Source organism: Adiantum capillus-veneris, chromosome 26 (assembly GCF_014529385.1).
Source record: "Adiantum capillus-veneris isolate H3 chromosome 26, ASM1452938v2, whole genome shotgun sequence".
Classification (NCBI taxonomy): domain Eukaryota; kingdom Viridiplantae; phylum Streptophyta; class Polypodiopsida; order Polypodiales; family Pteridaceae; genus Adiantum; species Adiantum capillus-veneris.
The window spans coordinates 76,205,266-76,228,441 of record NC_140956.1 but is presented as its reverse complement, the minus strand read 5'-3'; the positions used below and the strand labels follow the sequence as shown (position 1 = coordinate 76,228,441).

General features: G+C 44.3%; 1 protein-coding gene across 1 annotated transcript in view; it reads left to right on the top strand.

The window, feature by feature from the left end:
- Positions 1 to 13,171: 13,171 nt before the first annotated feature.
- LOC147423679 (PH, RCC1 and FYVE domains-containing protein 1-like) overlaps positions 13,172 to 23,176 on the top strand; it is a 34,141-nt gene continuing 24,136 nt past the window's right edge. The window contains exons 1-2 of the mRNA XM_086500878.1: positions 13,172 to 13,514; positions 13,616 to 13,788. Coding sequence (XP_086357004.1) covers positions 13,181 to 13,514; positions 13,616 to 13,788 — 507 coding nt within the window. The 5' untranslated portion in view covers positions 13,172 to 13,180. The remainder of the gene's footprint in view (positions 13,515 to 13,615; positions 13,789 to 23,176) is intronic.

The following is a 23,176-nucleotide window of genomic DNA, read 5'->3' as shown; positions in this document are numbered from 1 at the left end:
GTAATATACCATTGAACCCTCTCTAGAGCGACACTGCCAGAAAGATGAATAACAAAGGTCTAAGTCAAATGGCCCATTTTTGGGACTACAACACTAGGAAATGAAAATATATCGATCAATTGTCTTCTCAGGTTAGTTTGCTGGAAATCAGAGTTCTATCAAGGTTGGACAATTGTTGTATGCTAATATGTGGATCCAAGCTCAAGTGGAAAGCCTGGTGGTGCCCTAAGTGCGGGCATTTTGGGAGATTAAAAGCCAAAGACGTTTATCTATCTCTTATGGCCTCGACAGATTGGTTATCTTCCCTCAACAAGCAATGGGGTATACATTGACTGAAGGCAAGATGGGGGGGCGATAGTGAAGAACCTTTGGACCCACAATGGCCCTTGGCAATGAAGGGCTTTAGTTGGAAGATATTAATGGGGGCACTACCAACATGTGTGGAAATTCACTCTAGAGGGATTGGTGCAAATAGATGTAGTGGCTGCAAAATAGCTTGTGAGGATCTTCCTCACCTATTCAAAGATTGCTCGGTTATCAATGGTCTAGCAAGTAAAATATGCAAGTGGGTCCAAAGGACATGGAGAATAGGTTTTTTCAATAATGCCATGTTCCTTGGAGGGTCGAGGATGGAAAGCCAAGCACTCTTGATTTGCACACAAATCGTCAGGTTTTGCTACTTCAAGAAATTTGGAAGGCCATGAATCGTAAGGTTTTTGAGAAGACTCTGGTAACTGCTAGCTTCTCTGAAATAGTATTAGAAAGCAAGGAACTGATTATCTCCATTGGTAAGAAGAATTCCTTGGATGATTGGTACTAGGCCATTAACTCACTGTTGTCGGGGTAGAACATACCTATTGAGGGATGGTTGACTGCCTCTTTGAGGAGCCTGGTTGTTGCTATCTTATGTAATCAGTTTTCCCTCAAGGCTCGATAGGAGCTTGAGGTGCCTTTGCAAATTATTTTGATGAATATAATACATACACTCACAATTGTGAGTTTGGGAAAAAAAAAGATGGTGCATGCTTTGTGTATAATGCCGTCACTTTGATCAAGCCTCAACACATGGTTGTATCTCTTGGCTAGATTTGTCATTTTTAAAGCTTGAGTGATAGAAGCTAGCTTCAAAATTCTATGTTATTTTCTCTTTGAAACATGGTCATGCTTTTGGCTAGGTCCCTAGGGAGGTCACTTTTCAAACTGTGTATCTTTTAACATGAGTTACTAGAGAGGACTATTCATAGTCCAAAATGTATTCTTTTATGTGTACATTAGATGGGGGTATGGGGTTTTTAAAATAGGCCCGCATTGTAAATATAATATGTATATTGGTGTATAATTAATAATCTTTTGAATGCACATCATATAGCGAGATTTTAATGAGTGACCACCTTGGGCTAGGTCTGTTGATGGTGGAATGACAAAAGCATGTGTTTGCTAGCTTGTAATCATTTCCCACACTCATCATATGTAAGTATTATCTAACTAAATGTGTTGTCCAATGAGAGAAGATGCATGTTTTGGTTAATAATAGATAGGCTTATGATTTGGCAAAGCCTCACACACACGATTGTGTTTTTGGCTAGGTTTTTCATTGGAAACTGATAGAGGAATTTTGCTTGCTTGACATGCTTTGCGCTAACGTGATCTTTGTGTGCATGGCTTGCCTTTAACCCCCATTGGCATCCAAACAATGCCACTCTTTGGATAGAATGTAGCCTTTGATTGGTAGGTTTAAATGACATTTTCACCTTGTCACATGGTTGTATTATTTGACAAACATCATTATATGTCTTGTTTATCTTATTATTTGCATATTTATGAATTGTGTGAAATGGAACTATATGTTTGTGCTTTTCCTTAATATTGTTTACGTAAATAAGTATGAAATTGGCAACCAAGGTTAAGAAGTATGTGTGTACCTAGCTGCAGCTACTGTAATTGGTATACTCTTTTGACATGGATGCCATTTGATATGTCTAACAACAAATGTTCCACAAAGTAGATCAGAAGGAAACAAAACATCTTATTTGACAATCTCATCAACATGTACGAATGCACTTAAGGCTTCCAAGATGTTTTCCAAATTGGAGTAAAGATGGCACATTGGAACATTGACACTCGTGGAGTAAGAAAAGCCAAAAATCATGCCAATCATAGTGATACTCAATTTTCCTTAGACAAAAGACATGCAAAGAGGTTTTTAGAGTTGCAAACAAAGACACCTTTGATGTCCCAAGTGAGGTATAAATGGAGGAGCCACAACACCTGCAATTTATAGTCCCCCTACAACAAAAAATACATAAGAACTTTGAAGTTTTCATGTCACTAAGGTTTAATCATTTGTGAGCCTTGTTGATATTACCTCGCCACAGTGAGCCGGCCTCTCGTCACCTCCAATATAGCTCCTCATGTTGTTCAAAGAAAACTTCACTAGCATACATGCGAAGAGCTTTTTGGGTGCACATATATATATATATATATATATATATATATATATATATATATATAAGAGAGAGAGAGAGAGAGAGAGAGAGAGAGAGAGAGAGAGAGCGCTCTATTGACCCTCGACCATGAGTCCACTGGGCCCCAATCATTTTGTGGAGAGAGGAGGGAGGATTGGGGATTATTGATCTAAAGATGCAGAGCAAGGAATTGCTTGTGAATATCATAGTACACGGATCATTTCCAGGGGGTAGAGCCTTGGAAATAGTCTCTACATCATGCTTTGTCACATACCCCTCCTCATTTTGGGTCTCTAGTGTTGTCGGTGTCTTGCGCCCGACCATCAAATTCATCTTCACAGATGCATCCTTAGAGAGATTGAAGAGGCCATTCCACCCGATTGGCATGCCTCGATCGAGAGACAGACTACTTTATCGTGTACTTTGATCCGATCTTAGGAGAACCAATTGTTGCTCGGTAGGGGACTCTAGTCTTTAGTATCGCCAAGACTAGCCTTCGTTGAGCGATGATGGTGTCCCTCTATCATTTTTTGAGTATATAGTCTCCAATGCACTCTCTCTCTCTCTCTCTCTCTCTCTCTCTCTCTCTCTCTCTCTCTCTCTCTCTCGGTCCAAAAGCTTTTTGAAGCAAGCTTTTTGGAGAGAGCTTTTTTTAAAAATCCTCTCTCTCTCTCTCCCTCTCTCTGCTTCTCACTTGAAGATTTGGAAAAGCTAGATGAGCAAAGGCTAACTGCTGTAGCTCATATCTATGCACAAAAGAGAAAACAAAAACACTTTTTTGATTCCCACTTAATCACCAAAATTTTCAAGAAAGGGGACTTAGTTCTAGTCTATTCCCTTAAGCAACACATTCCCAAGTTTAAGAAAAAGGAAAATGGACCATTTATCATTGAAGATGTATCTCCAAGTGGAGCAGTAAAATTGTCAACCAATGGCTAATTGGATTAGTGGATGTAGTTTAAAGAAATACAATTTTCCACTAACCAATGAATCGCTAGAGAGAATGCATGCAGCCAAACAAAGAAAGATGAAGCGACAACAGGTTATTGATGAAGCCCAGGAGGAAGCTAGACTTCGGGTGCTCAAGCATAAAGCTGCTCTCAAGAATCAACAGATACTGATTCCCATCAACACTTTGGAACTAGATGATCGACAAGGGAAATTACCTAAAGACGCGGTTTCAACAGATGACGACTGGTTTTATAGAATGGATCTCTGCATCAAAGTACAACTCAACAATCATAGCACCAATGCTTTGGTAGACACAGGAGCTAGAGTGAATGCAGTCAGTTATTCCACATACAAGAAGACAAAAAGTCAAGCATTGACTCAGGAATAACGACAATCAAAGGATGCAACAAGAACCCAACTCCAAGATTGGGAGTAGTAAACTTGAACGTGGTAGTACATGGATGCTCATGCCCGCATCAGTTTGTATGCTTGCCAGATGAACACATGAATGAAACGATGATTCTTGGCATTCCTTGGATGCGTACATACAAAGTAGTACCAGATTGGGATACGAATCAGCTAAAGCTATCACTTAAAGGAGGGCAAACTCATTGTTTGCACCAAGCAAAGAAGAATGGAAAAGATGCAATCAGAGACCAATCTACGAAGTAAATCTTCTCCATCCCCTCGACAAACGAATGCTACAAGTAGCATGCAAGGAGTCAGAAAATTTGGGTACCAAAGGTACACAACTTGTGGATAAACCAAATCAGATATGGGTGCCTAAAGTTTCACCAAAGAAACAGAAGATGGTTCCAAGGATTCGAGCATAGAATCGAGCATCTATGACAAGGAACCTAACATGAAAAAGGTTTGGAAGAAAAAGGAGCACTTATCTTCTCCACACAATGCGAAACCAATCAAACAGTGGCGAGTTAAGTCTCAACAGACTCTCAAAAACCATGCACCAAGCAGAGCGAGCTACCAATGGCGAGAAAAATCTCAACAACCGTCTAAAGTGCTCCCAATAGCTCAAGCAATCAGCGTGCTTAAACACCCTGATGGTACTATCAAACAGAGAGCACAAAGGCTACAAGATTTGTTCTTTGGAAGACATCAACAGCAAACCTTGACATCGGAAACCCTTGAGTTATTTACTCAAGACCTAGCTCTTGCACATATTGAGTTGAATTGCATTGACCTTCATAACATGGTAGGGCTATGCAAAATTGTTCGACCCATGCACGCAGTCGTCCCGGAGAACGCCATCTAGTAGGGGTGGAAGGGTACTACTAAATACTAAGTAATTAAGGGCAATGTTTCGAAGAGGGAGAAACAAGTTTCATGTTAACGTGTGATTTTTTGCAAAATTACCTAATAATGCCCTTATAATTTATCAAAAGGGAAAATTCACTGATAATATCTTCCCGATGAGTGTAAATAGTGTATGTACTATTAGAAAATCATAAAAAATAGTCTTTTTTTGGATATTTTTCATCATTTTTGTTGAAAAGGAGATTTAAAAATGGAAAAATTCAACAAAAAAACAATAAAGCTGTGTTTCAAGGGATTTTCTTAATTATTGGATTCTCACTTGGTTTTTTTAGAGCATTTTTTTTTTCTTTGATTTTCAAATAAAAAGGTCAAAAATTAATAATAAATAGCAGGGAAGCTCAAGATGGAAAAACGGAAGACACGATGGTGATCAGAAAGACAGGCGGACAAGCACAAAAATTTTCAACGAAATTAGAAGATGGGAGCGGGAGGGCCAAATTAGGCGGCCAAGCCTACTTTTGCAAAATTCTTGCAAAATGAGCTACAGGAATCCGATTTTGGAAATTTTTGAGCCTAACATAGATTTCACGGCCTAATAGGACTAACGGGGGAATCTGGGGAAAATTGGTTCGGGAAGTCCAGGTATAGATATCCAGCCTAGGCTAAAACCACCTCATTTCCACTTGGAGCCTTTGCAGAGAGAGCATTTCGGCTTCTTTCGCACGTCATTTCCGGAGCCCACAGTTGACCTTTTTCAGCGCCGTCTCACACAAGACATGAGAGGTAAGTTCCTTACTAATCAATGATCCATTTTACCCTAAAAGCCGAGCAGTGCATGAAGACCTACAACCTAAAAGTGACCATAGCGGCTTGCCAGCTTGACCAAATCGGATGGGATTTGAACCATAGCATGCCCTAACATAATAGAACCATTCCATACCATCAGATGATCATTCGGATGGGGTCAAGGGGGTCCCCAGTAGAGAATTAAGGTTTTTTGAAAAAGGCCAAAATTCCAACCTGACCCCATAGATGGCTTGCCAATGAGGCTCATATACAATGTATATGATTGGTTTAAAGAAATCCATCAAGTAAAGCCGTCGAAAAGCGAAAAATGGCTCGAAGGTTACAAAGCGTCAAATTCGACATACGAGGCCAAACTAACTCCAAATGAGCCAAGATTGGACAGGTAGCTTCATGATGATGTTACGGACAAGTCCAAAGCCTCAAAGTTGACCGACCAACCTAACAGACAGAGTAATCACAAAAAAACGGTGAATTTAGAGTCGACAGAGCACAAAGTGATGCCGTCATGACCAAACTTGACCAAATTCAATTTAGGACTTGTATTAGGTGTATGAAACATGTTTAGGTCAAAATTTATGTGAAATGCGAAGTTTTTGTCACTGTTGTAAATAATCACGATTATTTACTTTTGTAACATTTTTGCTTGGAAATTGTCAATTCACCTCACCTATCATGTGTACACACCTATTACATGCCAAAAATCAAGTATAAGCCAAAATGACCACCCATTACTTGCAAAACTGCCAAAAAACGCAAAGAAGTCTGTGTAAGCCAAAATTTGGGTTATGAACAGCTTTTATTGATCCAAATCACCTCATAATTCATACCCAAGGTCTATACCATGCTTAGAACCAGTCTATGCCAAACAATGTCAATTTTGGAAGAAAAGTTAATAATCGCGATTATTTACTTTTTGGCCAAAATGGGGCAATTTGGAAAATTTGTCATCATACATCCAAAGAGCATGTTGAGATAAGCCCACTAGCCAATTTTGAGTCAATTTGGATTTCTAAATCTCAAATTTCCTTTATATCTACTGTTTCAGAGATCAAAGCCAAAATCTGGTACCATTTTCACCCTGTACATTCAAACGATCCCATATTTCCCTCAGAGCATGTAATTGGCACATACTTCAAGCCTATAAAGCCAAATTTGCAAAAAAAATGAAAATTTTTCGAGCTGTAAATAATCTCGATTATTTACTTTGGTTGCAAACTTTTGTTTTGACCATACAGTTTTGTTCCTTGCATGATTTTATGCATCTTTGCTTGTTCAAAAATTGATTTGAAGCAATTTGGACCAGATTATCAGCATTTCAGTCTAAAAGGACATTCCAGAAAAAATTCGACAAATCTGCTAACTTTGCACTCTATTCACTAAACAGGAGCAATGCAAGCCGCGGAGAAGGCCAAGAAGAAGTTAAACCAAAAGGAGAAACTACAAGAACTGTCCCCATATCAATTGGACCCGAGTCGATAAAAGCTGCAAAAGTATCTTACCTTTCTAAAGAGCAGTTAGAAGAACACCACACCACAATCTTCACTGGCAGGTTTAAGAGCAAAGAAGGGCATCCGGTAGAGTTGCCGCTCTTCCTAAAAAGGTCTACGATATAGCTGCAAAGCTAGAAACCAAAGAGGCTAACCGCAGCTTGGGACTCCGACACTTCTATGGACAAGAACCCTGCGGAGTAGACTTTTAGAAAGCTTACGAGCTTCTGTCCACCATCAAGAAAGAAGGAACTGCCCAAATCTCAGACAACCAAGGAAATAAGGTAGAGGTTGTAATTACAAAGGAAATAGTGGCCGAGGCACTCAGATTGCCCACTGAAGGGATGACTATGAGGGCAAGAGATAGGAAAACAATGGGCACGTTTACAAAGGAAACAGTTGTGGCTACATTTTTCGATCTCATCCACAAGCAGGTGGAAGATCCAGCCCGTCTGTACCATCAACATTTCCATTTCCTGGCAAAAAGGCCACCAAGGTACACAACACCAAATCATGCCGTGGCCACCACTTTTACACAAGTTCTGAAGTCAACCACCAGACAACATGTACACCACGCGCAATATGTGTTGACAACATTGAAGGCCACCAAGAAGGAGGGAAGATAACATACTTGGGCACGCCGAAAGTATTGACACATAGATAGTCATCATCATGCCATCGGCATGCATTGAAAACCTACCGCTTGCCCAGGATCAGAACACATGGATCTTGGCAGCTCAACCCTCTCCAAGATCTACAAGATCTGGTAAGCGATCATTTAAATTAGATGATGAATCCGATGATAGTTCATCAGAGCAGCATAACAGTGAAAGCTCTGACAACGAAGAAAAAAGAGCTAGGAGGGAAATGAAAAAATAAAGCTATCCACCAAGAGGAGACCAGAGTGCCAGGCAGAAGCAAGCAAGATTTGAAAGAGAAAAACAGGCGTATCCTCGCACTAGGGAAGCGCAGGGAAAAGACCCATAAAAGTGGGTACCCATCGGCTTGAAGGGACCTCGAACGAAACATCATTCAAGGACAGAGGCCGAGGATCCCAAGGATCATTTAGAAAGAATGTACCAAGAGGCAGAGGCCTTGAAGCTGAAAGAGGTGGAAGAAGCGGCCAAGAAAGTTGAGGAAGCAGCAACTCAAGATCAAGGCCAGGCATCCCCCCGGCCCACCTCACCGTCGCTGGAACAACAGGACCAATCCATACCCACTCCACCATCATCGCCGCCAGGCCAAGAGACCACTGAAGAAGCCGAGACCGACAAGACAAAAGATTATGATCTCACCCACCAAACGGAAGCTACACAACAAACTGACCACGCCGAACAACGTGAAGAAAAGGAAGCTAAACCAGCACCAGAGCAGACAACCGAGGATACTCACAAGGAGTGTAAAGAATGAGGATGCAAGAGAGCTACAGAAGACAAGCACAAAGCACACATAGATGGAAAGCTTCTTCTTCTCCTTTACAGAAAAGAGAGTACAAAATGACTAAGTGCTAAAGCTGAAAAGTAGCACATATGTACATGCGGTCACTAAGTGTGAACTCTCTAGAAGCGTACTAGGCTGGCACTATAAGTGTAGTCCAGCTGTAGAATCACTGGCAGAGATCCTTCGTGTCGGTCACCTAACACGCCAGTGAGTAAATGCCGTAAGCGGCCAAGACCCGTAGTGGATGCCAGCTCAAGGTGTAGAGCTCGACATCTCAGCACTCCCCCTCGAGCTCTGCATGTCGTAGAGTCCAAGCATAGTCCGGAAACGTCAAAGCTTCTCAGGTCCGAGGGCCTTGGTAAAGATATCCGCTATCTGCTCCTCTGTGCTGACGTAGACCAAGTCGATGACGCCCGCCAACACTCGCTCTCGAGCGTAGTGGTAATGGACCTCTATGTGTTTGGTCCTGGCATGGAACACTGGGTTCCTAGCCAACTGCATGCTGCTGAGGTTGTCACAATGAATGACAATCTGCTGGTCCACCTGCACTCCCAAGTCCTCAAGTAATGTGCGTAGCAAAGCTACCTCGCACGCCGCAACTGCTGCACCTCTGTACTCGGCCTCTGTGCTCGATAAAGCAATCGTAGGCTGCTTTTTGCTGCTCCAAGTAACAGCAGCACTCCCAAAAGAGAACATGAAGCCACTCATAGATCTCCTATCAACAATGCTACCTGCCCAATCTGCATCTGTATACCCATACAATGCTAATGGTGCATCTGCTGCATAGAACAATGCGTAGTCAAGAGTCCCTTGCACATTCGAAGTGTGCGTCGTACTCCATCCAAATGTGGCTTCCTCGGAAGCTGCATGAACTGACTCTCCAAGCCTACTGTGTAGCTCAAGTCTGGCCTCGTGATAGTCAAGTAGATTAGACTACCCACAATCTTCCTGTACATGTTGACATCCTCAACAACATCACCCTTCTCTGCACTCAGCTTTGCATTCACATCCAAGGGAATAGAAATTGGCTTACAATCAGCCATACCATATTTTGACAACATGTCCAAAGCATACTGTCTCTGTGACAGCCATACACCCTCTGGAGTCCTGATCACCTCAATGCCAAGAAAGTAGTGCAACTCGCCCAAATCTTTCATTTCAAACTCCTGTTTGAGAAGACCCTTCACATGGTCAATCTCCATAGCATTGTCACCAACAATAATAAGGTCATCTACATATATGGTAATGACCACAATCCCCACATCACTCTCACGTACATAGAGTGAATGATCAGAATGAGCTCTCCTAAAACCAATACTGACAAGATACTTGGCAATCGTGTCATACCATGCTCTAGAGCCCTGCTTCAAACCATACAAAGATTTGAGAAGTCTGCATACATAATCTGGGTAACCTGGATCGACATAACCAGGTGGCTGATCCATATATACTTCCTCTTGCAACTCACCATTCAAGAAGGCATTCTTTACATCCATTTGATGCATAATCCATCCTCTAGATGCAGCCACTGCTATGACAGCTCTCACAGTCGTCATCTTTGCCACTGGAGCAAAGGTCTCCTCATAGTCTATGCCATACGTTTGTGCATAACCCTTTGCAACCAGCCTTGCCTTGTGACGCTCAATGTTACCATCAGCCTCATGCGTGGTTTTATACACCCATTTACAGCCAAAAGCTTTCTTGCCACTTGGCAATGGCACCAACTCCCATGTGTCGTTTGCTTCCAATGCAGCCATCTCTTCATTCATTGCATCATCCCAATGCACATTTCCAACTGCATCCTCAAAACATGTGGGCTCCACATCCTGTATCACCTTAGCCATGTAGGCTTGGTGATGCGCTAGATACCCATCATAAGTCAATTTTTGAATTGGATTTCTGACTCTATTAGATCTGCGAGGTCCTGGGTCACTCCTTTGCCCTCTAGCATCTTCTTGTACTTTCCTTACACCAGGTGTCCTGATAGCCGGAATTCCAAATTCCTCATCAAGACTTTGTTCAGAACCATCTGAATCCATGTCTACATGTGAAAAACCTGATGATGCATCAGCCATAAAGGGAGGTTCATCAACCTTTTCCTTTCCTTTTCGTGATACATTCCCTGTACCTGTTGGTGGAGTAACCTGCGTACGTAGTCTACCATTCCATGGTTTCTCAACAGAGCCACGAGAAGAGGACTCTTGTGGTCCACTCAAAACCTGTGACTGTGGCCTCACATTTTGTACAAACCACATCATCTTTTACATTAGCCCCAATAGTGCCATGTGCATTACTGTACCAGTTGCTCATCTCATCAAAGAATACATCTCTGCTCACTCGTAATTCTTGTGTAGTAGGATTGTAGCACCTTTACCCCTTTTGTTCAAGGGAATATCCCACAAGAATACATTTCTCTGCTTTAGGATCCAATTTCCTACACAACTCATCTGGTACATGCACGTAAGCTATGCAGCCAAACACTTTCAAGTGTGCCAAATCAGGCTTTGTACCTGTAAACTTTTTCCTCAGGTGTTACATCATGCACCACAGCTGTAGGTGTCCTGTTCATAATGTACACAGCTGTATTTACGGCTTCATCCCAGAAATGATGAGGCATGTTCTTCTCATTCATCAATGCACGTGCAACCTCTGCAATGTGCCTGTTTTTCCTTTCTGCGACCCCATTCTGTTGTGGAGTATATCTGCATGTAAACTGTCTGCGTATACCATGCATTCGCAAAAAATCTGAAAAATCATTGGAGAAGTACTCTCCCCCTCCATCTGACCTCAATGTTCTTGATTTGCATATCTGTCTCCTTCTCTATCATGACTTTGCGAAGTCTTGAAAGTGACCAAAACACTTCACTTTTGTTTACGCATGGAAAGTAGACCCATAATTTCCTTGTATGGTCATCAATGAAGCAGACATATACCTGCAACCATGTAGGGGGGGACACATGTCGGGGTTGCGGCGACACGAGGAGTAGGGGTGGGGGGTCGAGGGGCAAGTAGAGAGCAGCGCGAGAGGGAGAGCGAGTCAGTAGCGCGCGGGCAGGAGCAGGCGCGAGGGGGGCAGCGAGCAGGGTGAGGGGGGAGCGAGGGGGGACAACGAGCAAAGAGAGAGAGGAGAGAGAGGAGAGAGAGAGAGAGAGAGAGAGAGGAGAGGAGAGATGAGAGAGAGAGAGAGAGAGAGAGAGAGAGAGAGAGAGAGAGAGAGAGAGAGAGAGAGAGAGAGAGAGAGAGAGAGAGAGAGAGAGAGGACGTTACCTAAGAAAATTAGGGAGAGAGATGGACATGGATAAATAGAGATGGAGCTACCTAACACACACACACACACACACACACACACACACACAGGGAGGGAAAAGACTCCAAGAGAGATTGTGGGAGAGATGGAGAGGGAGAAAGGGAGAGAGAAAGAGGGCCGTTGAAGGTTGAGAGAGGAGGGAGTTGGAAGTTGGTGGTGCAACGAAGAGGAGCAAGAGGGGTTGCGGTGGCACAAAGGAAGAGCCACTTGCCACCGATGGTAGAGGCGGCAATGCTATGAGATCTGGTGGTAAGTGAGTGACAAGGGTGGGGAAAAAAAAAGGTTGCTCCAAAGCTCACTTCACCAAGCTCACTCCAAATGCATCGCCAATTCGATGAAGCTATCTAGAGTTCATTGAAGACAATTACGTTGATATACCTACTATAGACCTAGTTGCTATGATTTTTTCGTGGAGTGAGGACTCATAGAACTCAAAAGTCCAAGAATAAGAAACAAGAAACACACTAGTTTAACCTCGACTGGACTATGCAGTTATCTTAACAGGTGATGTGTCATGCTGATGCTATACAAGTTACCTCTTCGGCAATATTAGAAAGGAAACTCTAATAATTGCCCTTTCCTATCCATCTGTCCTCATAGGTTTTTTCACACTAAGCTTCAAGCTAGAGCTCCATGATCTTCCCCTTTGCTGTACATAGACGGTCAAAGGCTTGTAAGATCAAACTTTGCACTAATACAATTCTAGTTTCTAACTCCAAGAAATATGCAAGTGGAATATTTTTGAAGAAGATAAACAATTATTTGATGAGAGTAGTTTTCTTTTCATAATCACTAATTCATGTTGTTGACTAATTTGTGTTTGTGCCTTTGTTGTGTGGTTTTGAAGTGGGTTTAGCTTGATATTGTGCAATGATGGAGCTTTGCTAGTAAGGGCTTCCAATTCTAAGCCAACCATTGACAATGCTCCATATTTTAGCACCTCAGCAGTGTATTGCAGTTAAAGGGCGGTGCCATTGCCCACAAGTGCTACTTGTTTTATCACATGACTATGTGTGCTTTACCTTAGCACTATCACAGGAGCACTCTCTTTATGAGAGGGAACAAGTGGATATGGAAAAATGCTAAACTAGGAGGATAATTGATCATAATTTTGAGTTTGTGATGCCTCATCCCATTCCCATGCCTTGTAGTCACATTATCCATGCCCACAAGTCAAATAGAGTCAAAGGATGTCTATGTGAAGTGTAGCAAGCCCTTCTTGTTCGAGCATAATTTTTGTCCACTTAGAGTGTGCGACAACATTTCTGACGGGTCAAAGAGAGCGCATGCTGCGAATTCTTTTGTCTTCTTAGTGTGTAAAATAGTCATCAAGCATGTTTTAGTGTAAACTTGTAAAGGAGCAGAGAGGACATTACGCTTTAAGGCTTTCTGGGGTGTGGACCCATTTTGTATTTGAACAAAACAGAGCTGGTGCTCCCCCACTAAGTATGCAAAGCAGAGAGAAGGAAAAGGAGAGAAGTGACGGACTGCACCATCTCCGGCACTACGAGGAAAGCCCCACCCGCACATCACTTACTAAAGCGAGACGCAAAGGCCACACTATGTCGACGCAGAAGGGCACCTTTTCGTCTCCCTTGCCCCTCTATCACCTGCATTCTGCTGTTCCTTGCTTTCCCCTCTCACCCAACACAGAGATCGCTCCTCCCCTCATCATTCTACCTTGTTCCTTGCGGAAATCCAGGTTTTTCTTGCGTCTTTCAAACGTTGGAGTTCATGCAGAGACAGGCTTCCCTTTTGCTGTGCGAAAATGGAGCAGACCAGGTTTATGGTTCTTGTTTCAAGACCCTCACGTTGAATGGAGTTCTTCTGAGACAATAATCACATGATGTGGGGTTAACCACTTTGATAGAGAGAAAATGCAGTTGGCAGAAGTCCCGTTGATACCTCCCTCATCAAATGCAGTTGTGATGGCATTCTGTTTCGACCCCTTTTCGAGGCGTACAATGATGACATTTCCTTGCTGTTGTGTCTGATGCATGTCGAGTCAATGGCAGACTCATCTCGTACGGGCCCTGTGGAGCGTGATGTTGAACAGGTACTTTGTAAGCCTTACACATTGGGCAGTGTTATGGTGATTGTCAGAGCATTATGTTATATCCATGGCCTATGCCAATTTTATCACTTGTAACTGTGACAAGTTTACATAGAATTGCCATCTTTCTCCTTGTGTGCATTCAGATATTTGGCAGGCCAATGTTTTTCTTTGCCACTCACCCGAACTTTCAATTTGCTCCATATTGTGGCTGGTAAATGCTGCCATTCTTTGTCCGTAGAATCCCCTTTACAGGCCAATGTTGAAAAGAAACCCAAGCATCTCTGGACATTGTATTTAATGCTCTGTACTAAATGGTTGAGTTCCCTTATTAAATTGACATTAGTATTTTTGGTACAAGCATTGGAGCCTTTGTCCATTAGATGTGGATCCCAGGGGCTTCGTCACACATATTTGCCCTTTCTTCCAAGATTGCCTTTCTCCCCTTCTCTCACTCACAAGCATTTATGCAGTTTTTTGAGGACTTTGCATGCTCAGTAGCCTTTGTGTGAACTATACATATGATGCCATATTGTCTGAGGCAAGATTTTCACCTGTCCTTGCCAACTGGTCAGCTAGCAACTTTTATGCTAGACAGATGAATGTGGTGACTATTCAAGGCAGCAGAACTGACTCTTTATGGCCTTTTAGTGCCTCCATAGGACATACACACAAAAGTATGAATATATGCAAAAGTATGATTACCCCTTGAAAATACCATACGCCGGTATGTATGAAACAAAGGGGGAGGGACATGACAAGATGCATGGAATTTCCACTATGTTAAAACTTACAAAATGCAGAAAGGATAAAATTTAGAACTAAGAGTCCTAGTACTCCCGATTTTCTGATTTCCGTTGCCCACAGGTTACACCCAGCTGGTTTATTGCAAGAGCTACAAAGTTTACAGAGCATTCGTTTATCCTCTCTTATCTATACACACACACACACACACACACACACACACACACACACACACACACACACACACACACAAAGAGAGAGAGAGAGAGAGAGAGAGAGAGAGAGAGAGAGAGAGAGAGAGAGAGAGAGAGAGAGAGAGAGAGAAATGAAATGTTATATTAACGTCTTCAAAAGGCCATAATGACCTATGAGACCCGAAAGTTACAAAGTGGTGGATCTGATACAAAGTCGGAGTAACAAAATAACCTAACAATAGTACAAAACAAAGATATCTACTATGGGGGCCTAAGCTGGTCGATGTGAGCCAAGCATAAAACTAAGTGGGAAAATTTGCGTGGCTTGTTGGGATGGCTGAATCACAAGAGATCTAGCATCGGTCGTTGGCGAATCTCATCAATTTCCTCCATGGTTAGTAGTCTGACTGGGCGTCGTGCATGCCTGGCCAGCGTGCTCCGAATTTTCTGTCGTAGAACCCGTCGATGTTGTGTAGTTCTTCGCAGTCGTGGGCGCCTGGATTTCCCTAGTTCAATTGCTCGGTCAATCAGTGTACCTCTGGTGTGAGACGAGGGGGAGCTCTCTTGTGGGAGTGGCTCTTGCGGCTGTCCCGTGTTTGCTTTGAAGAAGTCTGTGATCCGTCTTTGAGACTGGCTAGCCTCGCCATTCATTAGGCTATCTCTGTGTCTGCGCAGCTCGAGTAAGAACAAACCCAGACATCTCTGATCTTCGTATCCCATGACTATTGAGAGTGGTCCAAAACCCTCTCTGAACAGGCAGTGGAAGCGACCTTGTATCTCGTAGTAGACGGGGCAGCAGCACGTATAGTGTAGCTCTGTCTCGTTCCGTGTTAGACAAGGGGCATGTCCTGTCCTCTGCTCGTACTCCGCTGTACCTCCCAGTCTCAATCCGCAACTTGTGAGAAGATGTGCGTAACTGGCGAATAGCACAGCGTATCCCATGAGACAAGTGGGTATCCATGTATCTGGGTCTCGCCACAAAACCATCTTCCGTAAGCTGGAGAAGGTGGTCTCTGTAGAAAGCCATCTTCGTGCCCAATTCCTGTGCTGGTTGTATCCATGTCCTCCTGGTGTCTAGCTGGGTTAGGTCTTGGCGGATGAGCTTGGTGATCTCTGACTGTGTAAGAGTGAGAGATGGTGCATCCAGTGAGTAATGGAATGGTGGCAGCCTGTCTATGCTGAACCCATGTGCCCGAAACCATGATGTCATCTCCCCATACCAGCATGTTGTATCTCCTTGTATGGCTAACTGTCGAGAGGATTCAAGTGCTATGTGAGCATATCTGTCTCTAGGAAGTTCCCATGTGCGGTTTATGAAGGAGACTGATCTGGTGAGCGCCTCCACCACAAGTGGGGGGGCCGCTAGCTCTGCTCGGATAATGGCACGTGGTACTGATGCCTTGGCTCTAATGAGCCGCGAGATCATAGAGACGAGAGGTTTCTCCATGTTCCCCCATCCGTCTGAGCGACCCGGCCTCCTGTGGTGATCCAGTGAAGGTCCCCATATCTCGGTTCCATAGAGCAGTGCTGAAGCCACCAAGGTGTCAAAGAGCCAGAGCTTCGTCCGGGGCTCCAGAAACTGAACTTGCGAACACATCCTCTCCAATCTACCCAATGCTGCGTGGGCTCTAGTAAGTCTGGTCTCTGCTACTCTTCTGAGTGAGAATGTAGGTCCGCTAAAAACCACTCCAAGGTAAGTGTAAGCGTCTGTGTACTCCACAGTCTCCTGGCCGTATGTGAATGTAGGTGCTGACCTCCTGATCCACTGTGGGGTGGTGTTAAACACCATAACCTTGGTTTTACCCAGGTTGACAGACAAACCACTTTCGTGTGTAAACGTGTGCAAAGCATCCAATTGACGTTGCATTCACACACAATCCTTTCCTTCTTTCCTGGCATTAGCGATTGCTTTGTGCTTGAATGATGGTTCTTTTTACTTTTCCTTGAAGAGAGGGGCTGAGAGAATGCAATAGAGATGTGTAGAGGGAGAGAGGAAGAGAGAGAAGAGTGACACTCGATGGGGTTCCAACCAACCCTCTCAAGGGCCCTTACATCGTTGCCGATCTGGTATTTGCTTTAGATTGCGTAAAGGGAATGTACACACAATGCAATACCTCAATGCAGACTCTGTTAACTCGGATGACCGCAATCGCCATGGCAACTCCTCAAAAAGAGGCACCTCCGGGGCTGATCTGATCCACCTTTGATCCTTCTCGATGTGGGATTGCGCATGGCTACCAAGGGGTTGATTTGCACTCCCGATGCTAGAGGAATGAAGGGCTGAAAACGCAGATCTCGACGATGCCGATGATGGACAGCAATGGAGCACTTGATGCCGGCGAGGGAATGGCTGAGGGGAGGCTCAATGGGTTGTCGAAGTACCGGACCACAACGGGATGGCGGCGGAGTGCAAGATCTCGCTGGTTTTCGTGACGGGTGTTAGACTTACACCACTCTGCTACTTCATAGGTCTAGGGCATACTTGTGCGGCTAGTATGTCTCCGGGCTGGCCACCCATAGTCTAGGTTGTACCTGGTCTGGTCGCCTGAGTTTGGGGCTGGCCGCCCACTTTTGTCGAGGCGCCCACATATATTTCCATATATCATTTTTCTGTTGGGTTGTGGGGATTTTCATCAGGCCTTGCCCTACCTCCCCTTGGGCACCTATTTGTACCCCTTCCATCATATTGGTTGTACTGAGGTTCTTTTGCTCATGGTAGTCATGGGAGGCTGATCGCCCCCTCTTCATCATCTCTAGTGTTCTCTCTCTCTCTCTCTCTCTCTCTCTCTCTCTCTCTCTCTCTCTCTTCTCTCTCACGCTTCCGCACACGCGCACTCTCACATGGTATCAGCAGCTTCAGGCTCTCGATGATCCAAGGGCGCATCATCGCATCAGGTTCTTGTCACAAAGTGATGACGTGGCTACCGATAGCAAAAACCCTAATTTATGCCAGAAACCCTAAAAATCCTGCAAACCCTAATTTCTGCCAGAAACCCTAATTTCTGGAAACCCTAACCCTAACTGCTGGCTGAAACCCTAAAAGCTGGCGCCAGTGCCACGTGGCAACAGGTACGGATTTCCGGGATTTGCGGAGAAGAAAACCATCAGCATGGGTGACGCTTTTGCAGCTTTTTGGTTACGCAAATGGCCAAGGAGAAAGAGAGAGAACGATCTCCTTTATTTTTAAAACCCTGAAGAGGGTTCGAGAGAGAAACATAGATTCTGCTTTTGTTCTAAAGCTTTTGGGGCTCTGCTTTTGGGCATTCCTTGTAACCTTTAATTTAGTGGTTAAGGGCTCACTTCTCAGAGCATCTGGACACAGAGTCTGAGAGTGAAACCTAACCGCTCTCTTGTACATTGATGATTGATTAATACATAAAGAAATACCGAAAGGGGCGCCAGTCTTTGGGGCCAATATCTCTAGGCACGGAACCCCGCCGGGCCAGTGCAAATCTATTGTGATCCGTGAATTGTTTTGAAGTGGTTATTTGGTGCTGTCGCGATTGATTCTTGACTTGGAGTGTCCAAGTCTATTACAGTGGTATCAGAGCACGACCAATTTCTCTTCTACGGGAAATCCGATCCCAATTTTTTTCCGCGGCATCTATGGCTTCATGCAAGGATCAATCGACTCCCTCTGCATCTGGAGATGCGGGCAGGGATCACAACGAAGATTCCGGCAGAGAGTATGGCCCGCCTCGGCCTACTTAGGGGGAGCAAAGAGAGATGAAGTGTCGTCAATTGATCGGCGATGCAACAAAGATGATGCTCAGTTTTGTGAAGGATCGGAAATTGGCAAAATATATGAGCGAGACTTCTTTTCAGGAAGTGCATGCACAGTGGCAGAAAACCACTACGCCACCCTTTGAAACCTGCTCTCAAGAAACCTTCTGATCACAAACAATATACAGAGAAGGAACTAGAAGAGGTGGTTGATGCACGGATTGCTCAGCTTTTTGACGCGCAAAAGAAAGCCAAAAAGCACGGCAAAAAGCAGAAGAAAGGCACTGACTTCCCGGGATATTTGGGTCGTCAGTCGACATTTGACAAGGCAAAGAAACAGAAGAAGCGTGTCCTATTTGAAGGAGTACCCAGTTCTTCTTCTTATTCTTCTTCTGACAGTTCTTCTAGCTCTTCAGATTCGAGCGAAGAAGACAGAAAAGGTAAAAAGCGAAGCAAGAAACAAAGCTTCGGAAACGGCAAGAAAAAGGCAAAGAAGGCTAAATCTCGCCTAGAGACTGACAGTTCTACTGAGGACTCGTCTACAGATAGCTCAGATTCCGATGACGGAAACTTTTATGCGAACAAGAAGAATTTTTACGAAGCCAACCAATATGACTTTCTCGAAGATAAAAGCAAGAAAGTAAGAGAGCTTAAGGAAGGTGGCCACTTGATCAAGTTTGATACTTTTTCAGGATACTCAGATGCTTCGAAGGCTTTGTCTTTTATACAACAGTTTGACATCGCTTTCGCGGGAGGACGCTATTCAGAGCACTCTAAGATTCGGAGAGTTGCCTCTTACTTAAGGGGGAATGCTCGTACTTGGTGGTCCACGCTTCTTTTAAACAAGACTGCGCCAGTTAAATGGCTGAAATTTAAGAAGCTTTTTATTTCTTCTTGGTTGACGCAAGAATATGAACGAGATGTACGAGCTGCTTGGAACCATCTTCGGATGACCAAGAAAGATACCATCAATGCTTACTGTGAAAGAATCTGGAGCTCTTTTCTACCCCTTCTTCATTCAAGAAGATCTCGTTCAGAGAACAGATTGAGCGGTTCACCTTGGGTCTACCTACAGAGATCCGAGATTACTGCTTGAAACATAAGTCAGCTTCTATTCGGGAGTTGATGAGTCATGTGAAGCAGCGATTTGCCATTCACTCTGGCAGTCTGACCTACCCCACAGATGAGGCCATGACACAACGAGCCGAACAGACTTGTGGGAATGAAAGTAGAAAGAAAAAGGGCAATCTAGAGAAAAAGGATGCATGACCCAAGCTTACTCTTGAGGAGAGAGCTCGCTTCATCAGAAAGGGGAAGTGCTTTGGATGCGGGGAACATGGACATCTCTCTGCGAAGTCGTGCCCTAAAAAGGCACAGAAAGAACATGATGATAACGACAACGACAGGCTTGAGAGTTTGAGAGCAGCTGAGGAACGTGGCAGAAAAGACAGATAGAAAAGCAGAACTGGTACCACATGGCGTGGGACCTGCACCGAATCTAATGAATGAAAGTACAAACTTTGCCGCTTTTGGGGCAAAGTGGAGGATCAGGAATCTCTTTTGAAGGAGCCAAGGCCAACTTTTTTTCACTTGGAATTGGCGGCTCGATTTGGAATTACGCCCGACAGACTGACGCCACAGGCGGACGTAGTTCGACTGGCACCCAAATGGGATGTTGCCATTACACCAAACATTGGCAAACTTCGTTTGCAATGACAGGGTGTTCAGGGCACGCGAGTGACGTTCTACTCAGGATCCCTTGGTACCACAAGAACTACGCCGTGGTTGACTACCGGGCCGAGAAAGCGACTTTGACAAATGAAGGGTTCCGAGATTGTACTTGATGAACTTCAATTTCTTTACTCATTCTTTTGGGAGAGAACTGAACGATGGATAAAGGTTGAATATGTTTTGACCTGAACAAAAGAATGCCAAGATTTTTCTCCACACTCATGCCGATTGCTTTTTAGAGGGCCTGAAGATCAGACCATTGACCTAATACTTGGAAGCACGTCACCGAACCGGCCACCTTACCGCGTGAGCCGAGTACAGAATGAAAAGATTATGAACCAAGTGAAAGACCTCTTGGAAAAGGGTCTTGTCCAGCCTAGTACTTCACCGTATTGCTCTCCACTGTTGTTAGATTTGAAGAAAGACGGATCTTGGAGAATGTGCATCGATTATAGAGCTCTCAACAAAATCACCATCAAGAACAGATTTCCGATTCATCAGATCCGAATCGCGACGGGAGACGTCTACAAGACAGCCTTTCGGACTACTTTTGGGTTATTTGAGTTTTTGGTGATGCCTTTTGGCTTAACCAATGCTCCTGCGACATTTAACCGGATGATGGACATGATTTTTCGAGAGTACAGGCTATTTGTTGGCACTTTCTTTGATGATATCATTGTTTTCTCCAAGAATGAGGCAGAACATAGAGATCGTCAACTTCAGAGATACACTTTTTGGGACACTTTGTCTCAGCAGCAGGAGTGCAAATGGATTCGGCCAAGATAGAGACTATACGTGATTGGCCCGATTTGAAGAATGTCCATGAAGTTGGAAGCTTCTTGGGACTGTGTTCGTACTACAGGCGGTTCATACGAAAGTTTGTAGAGGTTGCTTCCCCTTTGCATATCGTGACACAGAAAGGAGTCCCTTTCTCGTGGGGCCACAGAGGTGACTGCCTTTCAGACATTGAAAGAGAAATTGACTACAGGACCAGTTTTGACTTTGCCGGACTTGCAAAAGTCGTTTGAAGTATATTGTGATGCTTGTGGTCGTAGTCTGGGTGCGGTCTTGATGTAAGAAGGCCATGTCATTGCTTATGAGAGCCGATTGTTCTCTAGGCCTAGGATGACAGCACAGATATATGAGAAAGAGCTTCTGGTGGTTATCCACGCTCTTACTCAGTGGCGGCATTACCTACTCGGAGCGGATTTTACTGTCTTTACAGACCATCAGAGTTTGCACTACTTCTTGTCACAGAAGCAGCTTTCAGAAAAGTAGATGCGGTGGATGAACATCTTGTCATAGTTTCACTTCCAGATTGTCCATGTGTAGGGACAAAAGAATGTGGTGGCAGATGCTTTCTCTCGGAAGCCGTGGGTTCTGGCTATTTCCGTGATACATCATAGGAGCTTCGAGGATATGGTCGATCAGTATGCCACAGATACAGATTTTGCAGATATTTTCACACGGATACGGGATGGGGAGACAGTAGCTGGATACTCCCTTCGGGAAGGCTACTTGGTGAGAAAAACTATGTTGTGCGTTACACAGCCGTTGAGGGAAAAGGTTATGACTGAATGCAACTGTCCACTTTTTACGGGTCACCACGGCATTGCTACCACCATTAAGGGGGTAGAGAGATATTTCTTTTGGCCGAGACTCAAAAAGGATATGGAAGAGTTTGTGCGCAGTTGCTTAGTATGCCAGAAGGTCAAGTTTGACAAGCATAAGGCACAGGGATTGTTACAGCCTTTACCCATACCCACCCGACCCTGGGAAAGTATTGAAATGGATTTCATTTTTGATCTCCCGAGAACACAGAATGATCACGATGATTTTCCGATGTAACCTTTAATTTAGTGGTTTAGGGCTCACTTTTGAGAGCATCTGGACGCAGAGTCTGAGAGTGAAACCCTAATCGGTCTCTTGTACATTGATGATTGATTAATACATAAAGAAATACCGAAAGGGCCGCGAGTCTTTGGGGCCAATATCTCTAGGCACAAAACTCCGCCGGGCTAGTGCAAATCTATTGTGATCTGTGAATTGTAGTGAAGTGGTTATTTGGTGCTGTCGCGATTGATTCTTGACTTGGAGTGTCCAAGTCTGTTACAGTTCTCCTCCCAAGATTAGCATAACCAACGTTTTCATGCAAATTCTGCGAGCGTTTTGCAAACAACCAGGCACGCGTTGAGATCTACGTTTTTCGTCGCAGAGGATCCCCCTCTACCTGCGGTTTTGCAGATCAGGTCAGTGTTGTTGGATCAAGCTGCTAGTGCTTCACTTTTGGGATCATTTCATTGTCGGAAACCTCCTCTGCTCCATCTGCTTTTTTGAGCCAGATCTGCGTTTTTGGGTTTTTAGCCCATTTTCGGCAGTTTTATTGGTCACTTTGTGTTGTTGACACCTTCCACAAGTTCTGGGCACCTAGGGTACCCATCAAGCCTTTGTGTTTTTAGGAAACAGAAGGTTTTTGGTGCCAAAAAGTGCAGCAAAAGTGGGCTGCAAATTGACTTGCGTTTTTGCAGCAGGAGGGCAGCGCTCAGCTTCTGGACCCCGGATCTCGCCACCACCTACCCGGATTTGCATCAAGTGCATTGCCGCCGAGTATCCTCTCCGTCTTCATCAGATTTCAGCTATTACCCCTTGCTGTTTTCTCTGTTTTCAGCCCATCTGGGCAGTGATAGTGCTTCACCACCCCTATCTACACCCTCTGCACCGCTCTGGACCCTGCCGGGAGCGTACGAGCACGCTAAAAATTGCTGGACAGCAGCGTTTTCATCACCTCACAGTTGTGTTTTTGGGTGGACAGCAACCACATGGCTTGTGTTTTCCATAGAGGATGAAGTTACCTCCTGCCAGGACACCATCCGGTGGTCATCCATGCGGTCTCTCAGTGACTGTTGCAGTACACGATATCTTCGACATCGGCTTGATCATCTACGAGTGTACGATCCTTGGGAGATCCATTCATTTCAGCCATCATTCGGCGGTTGCAT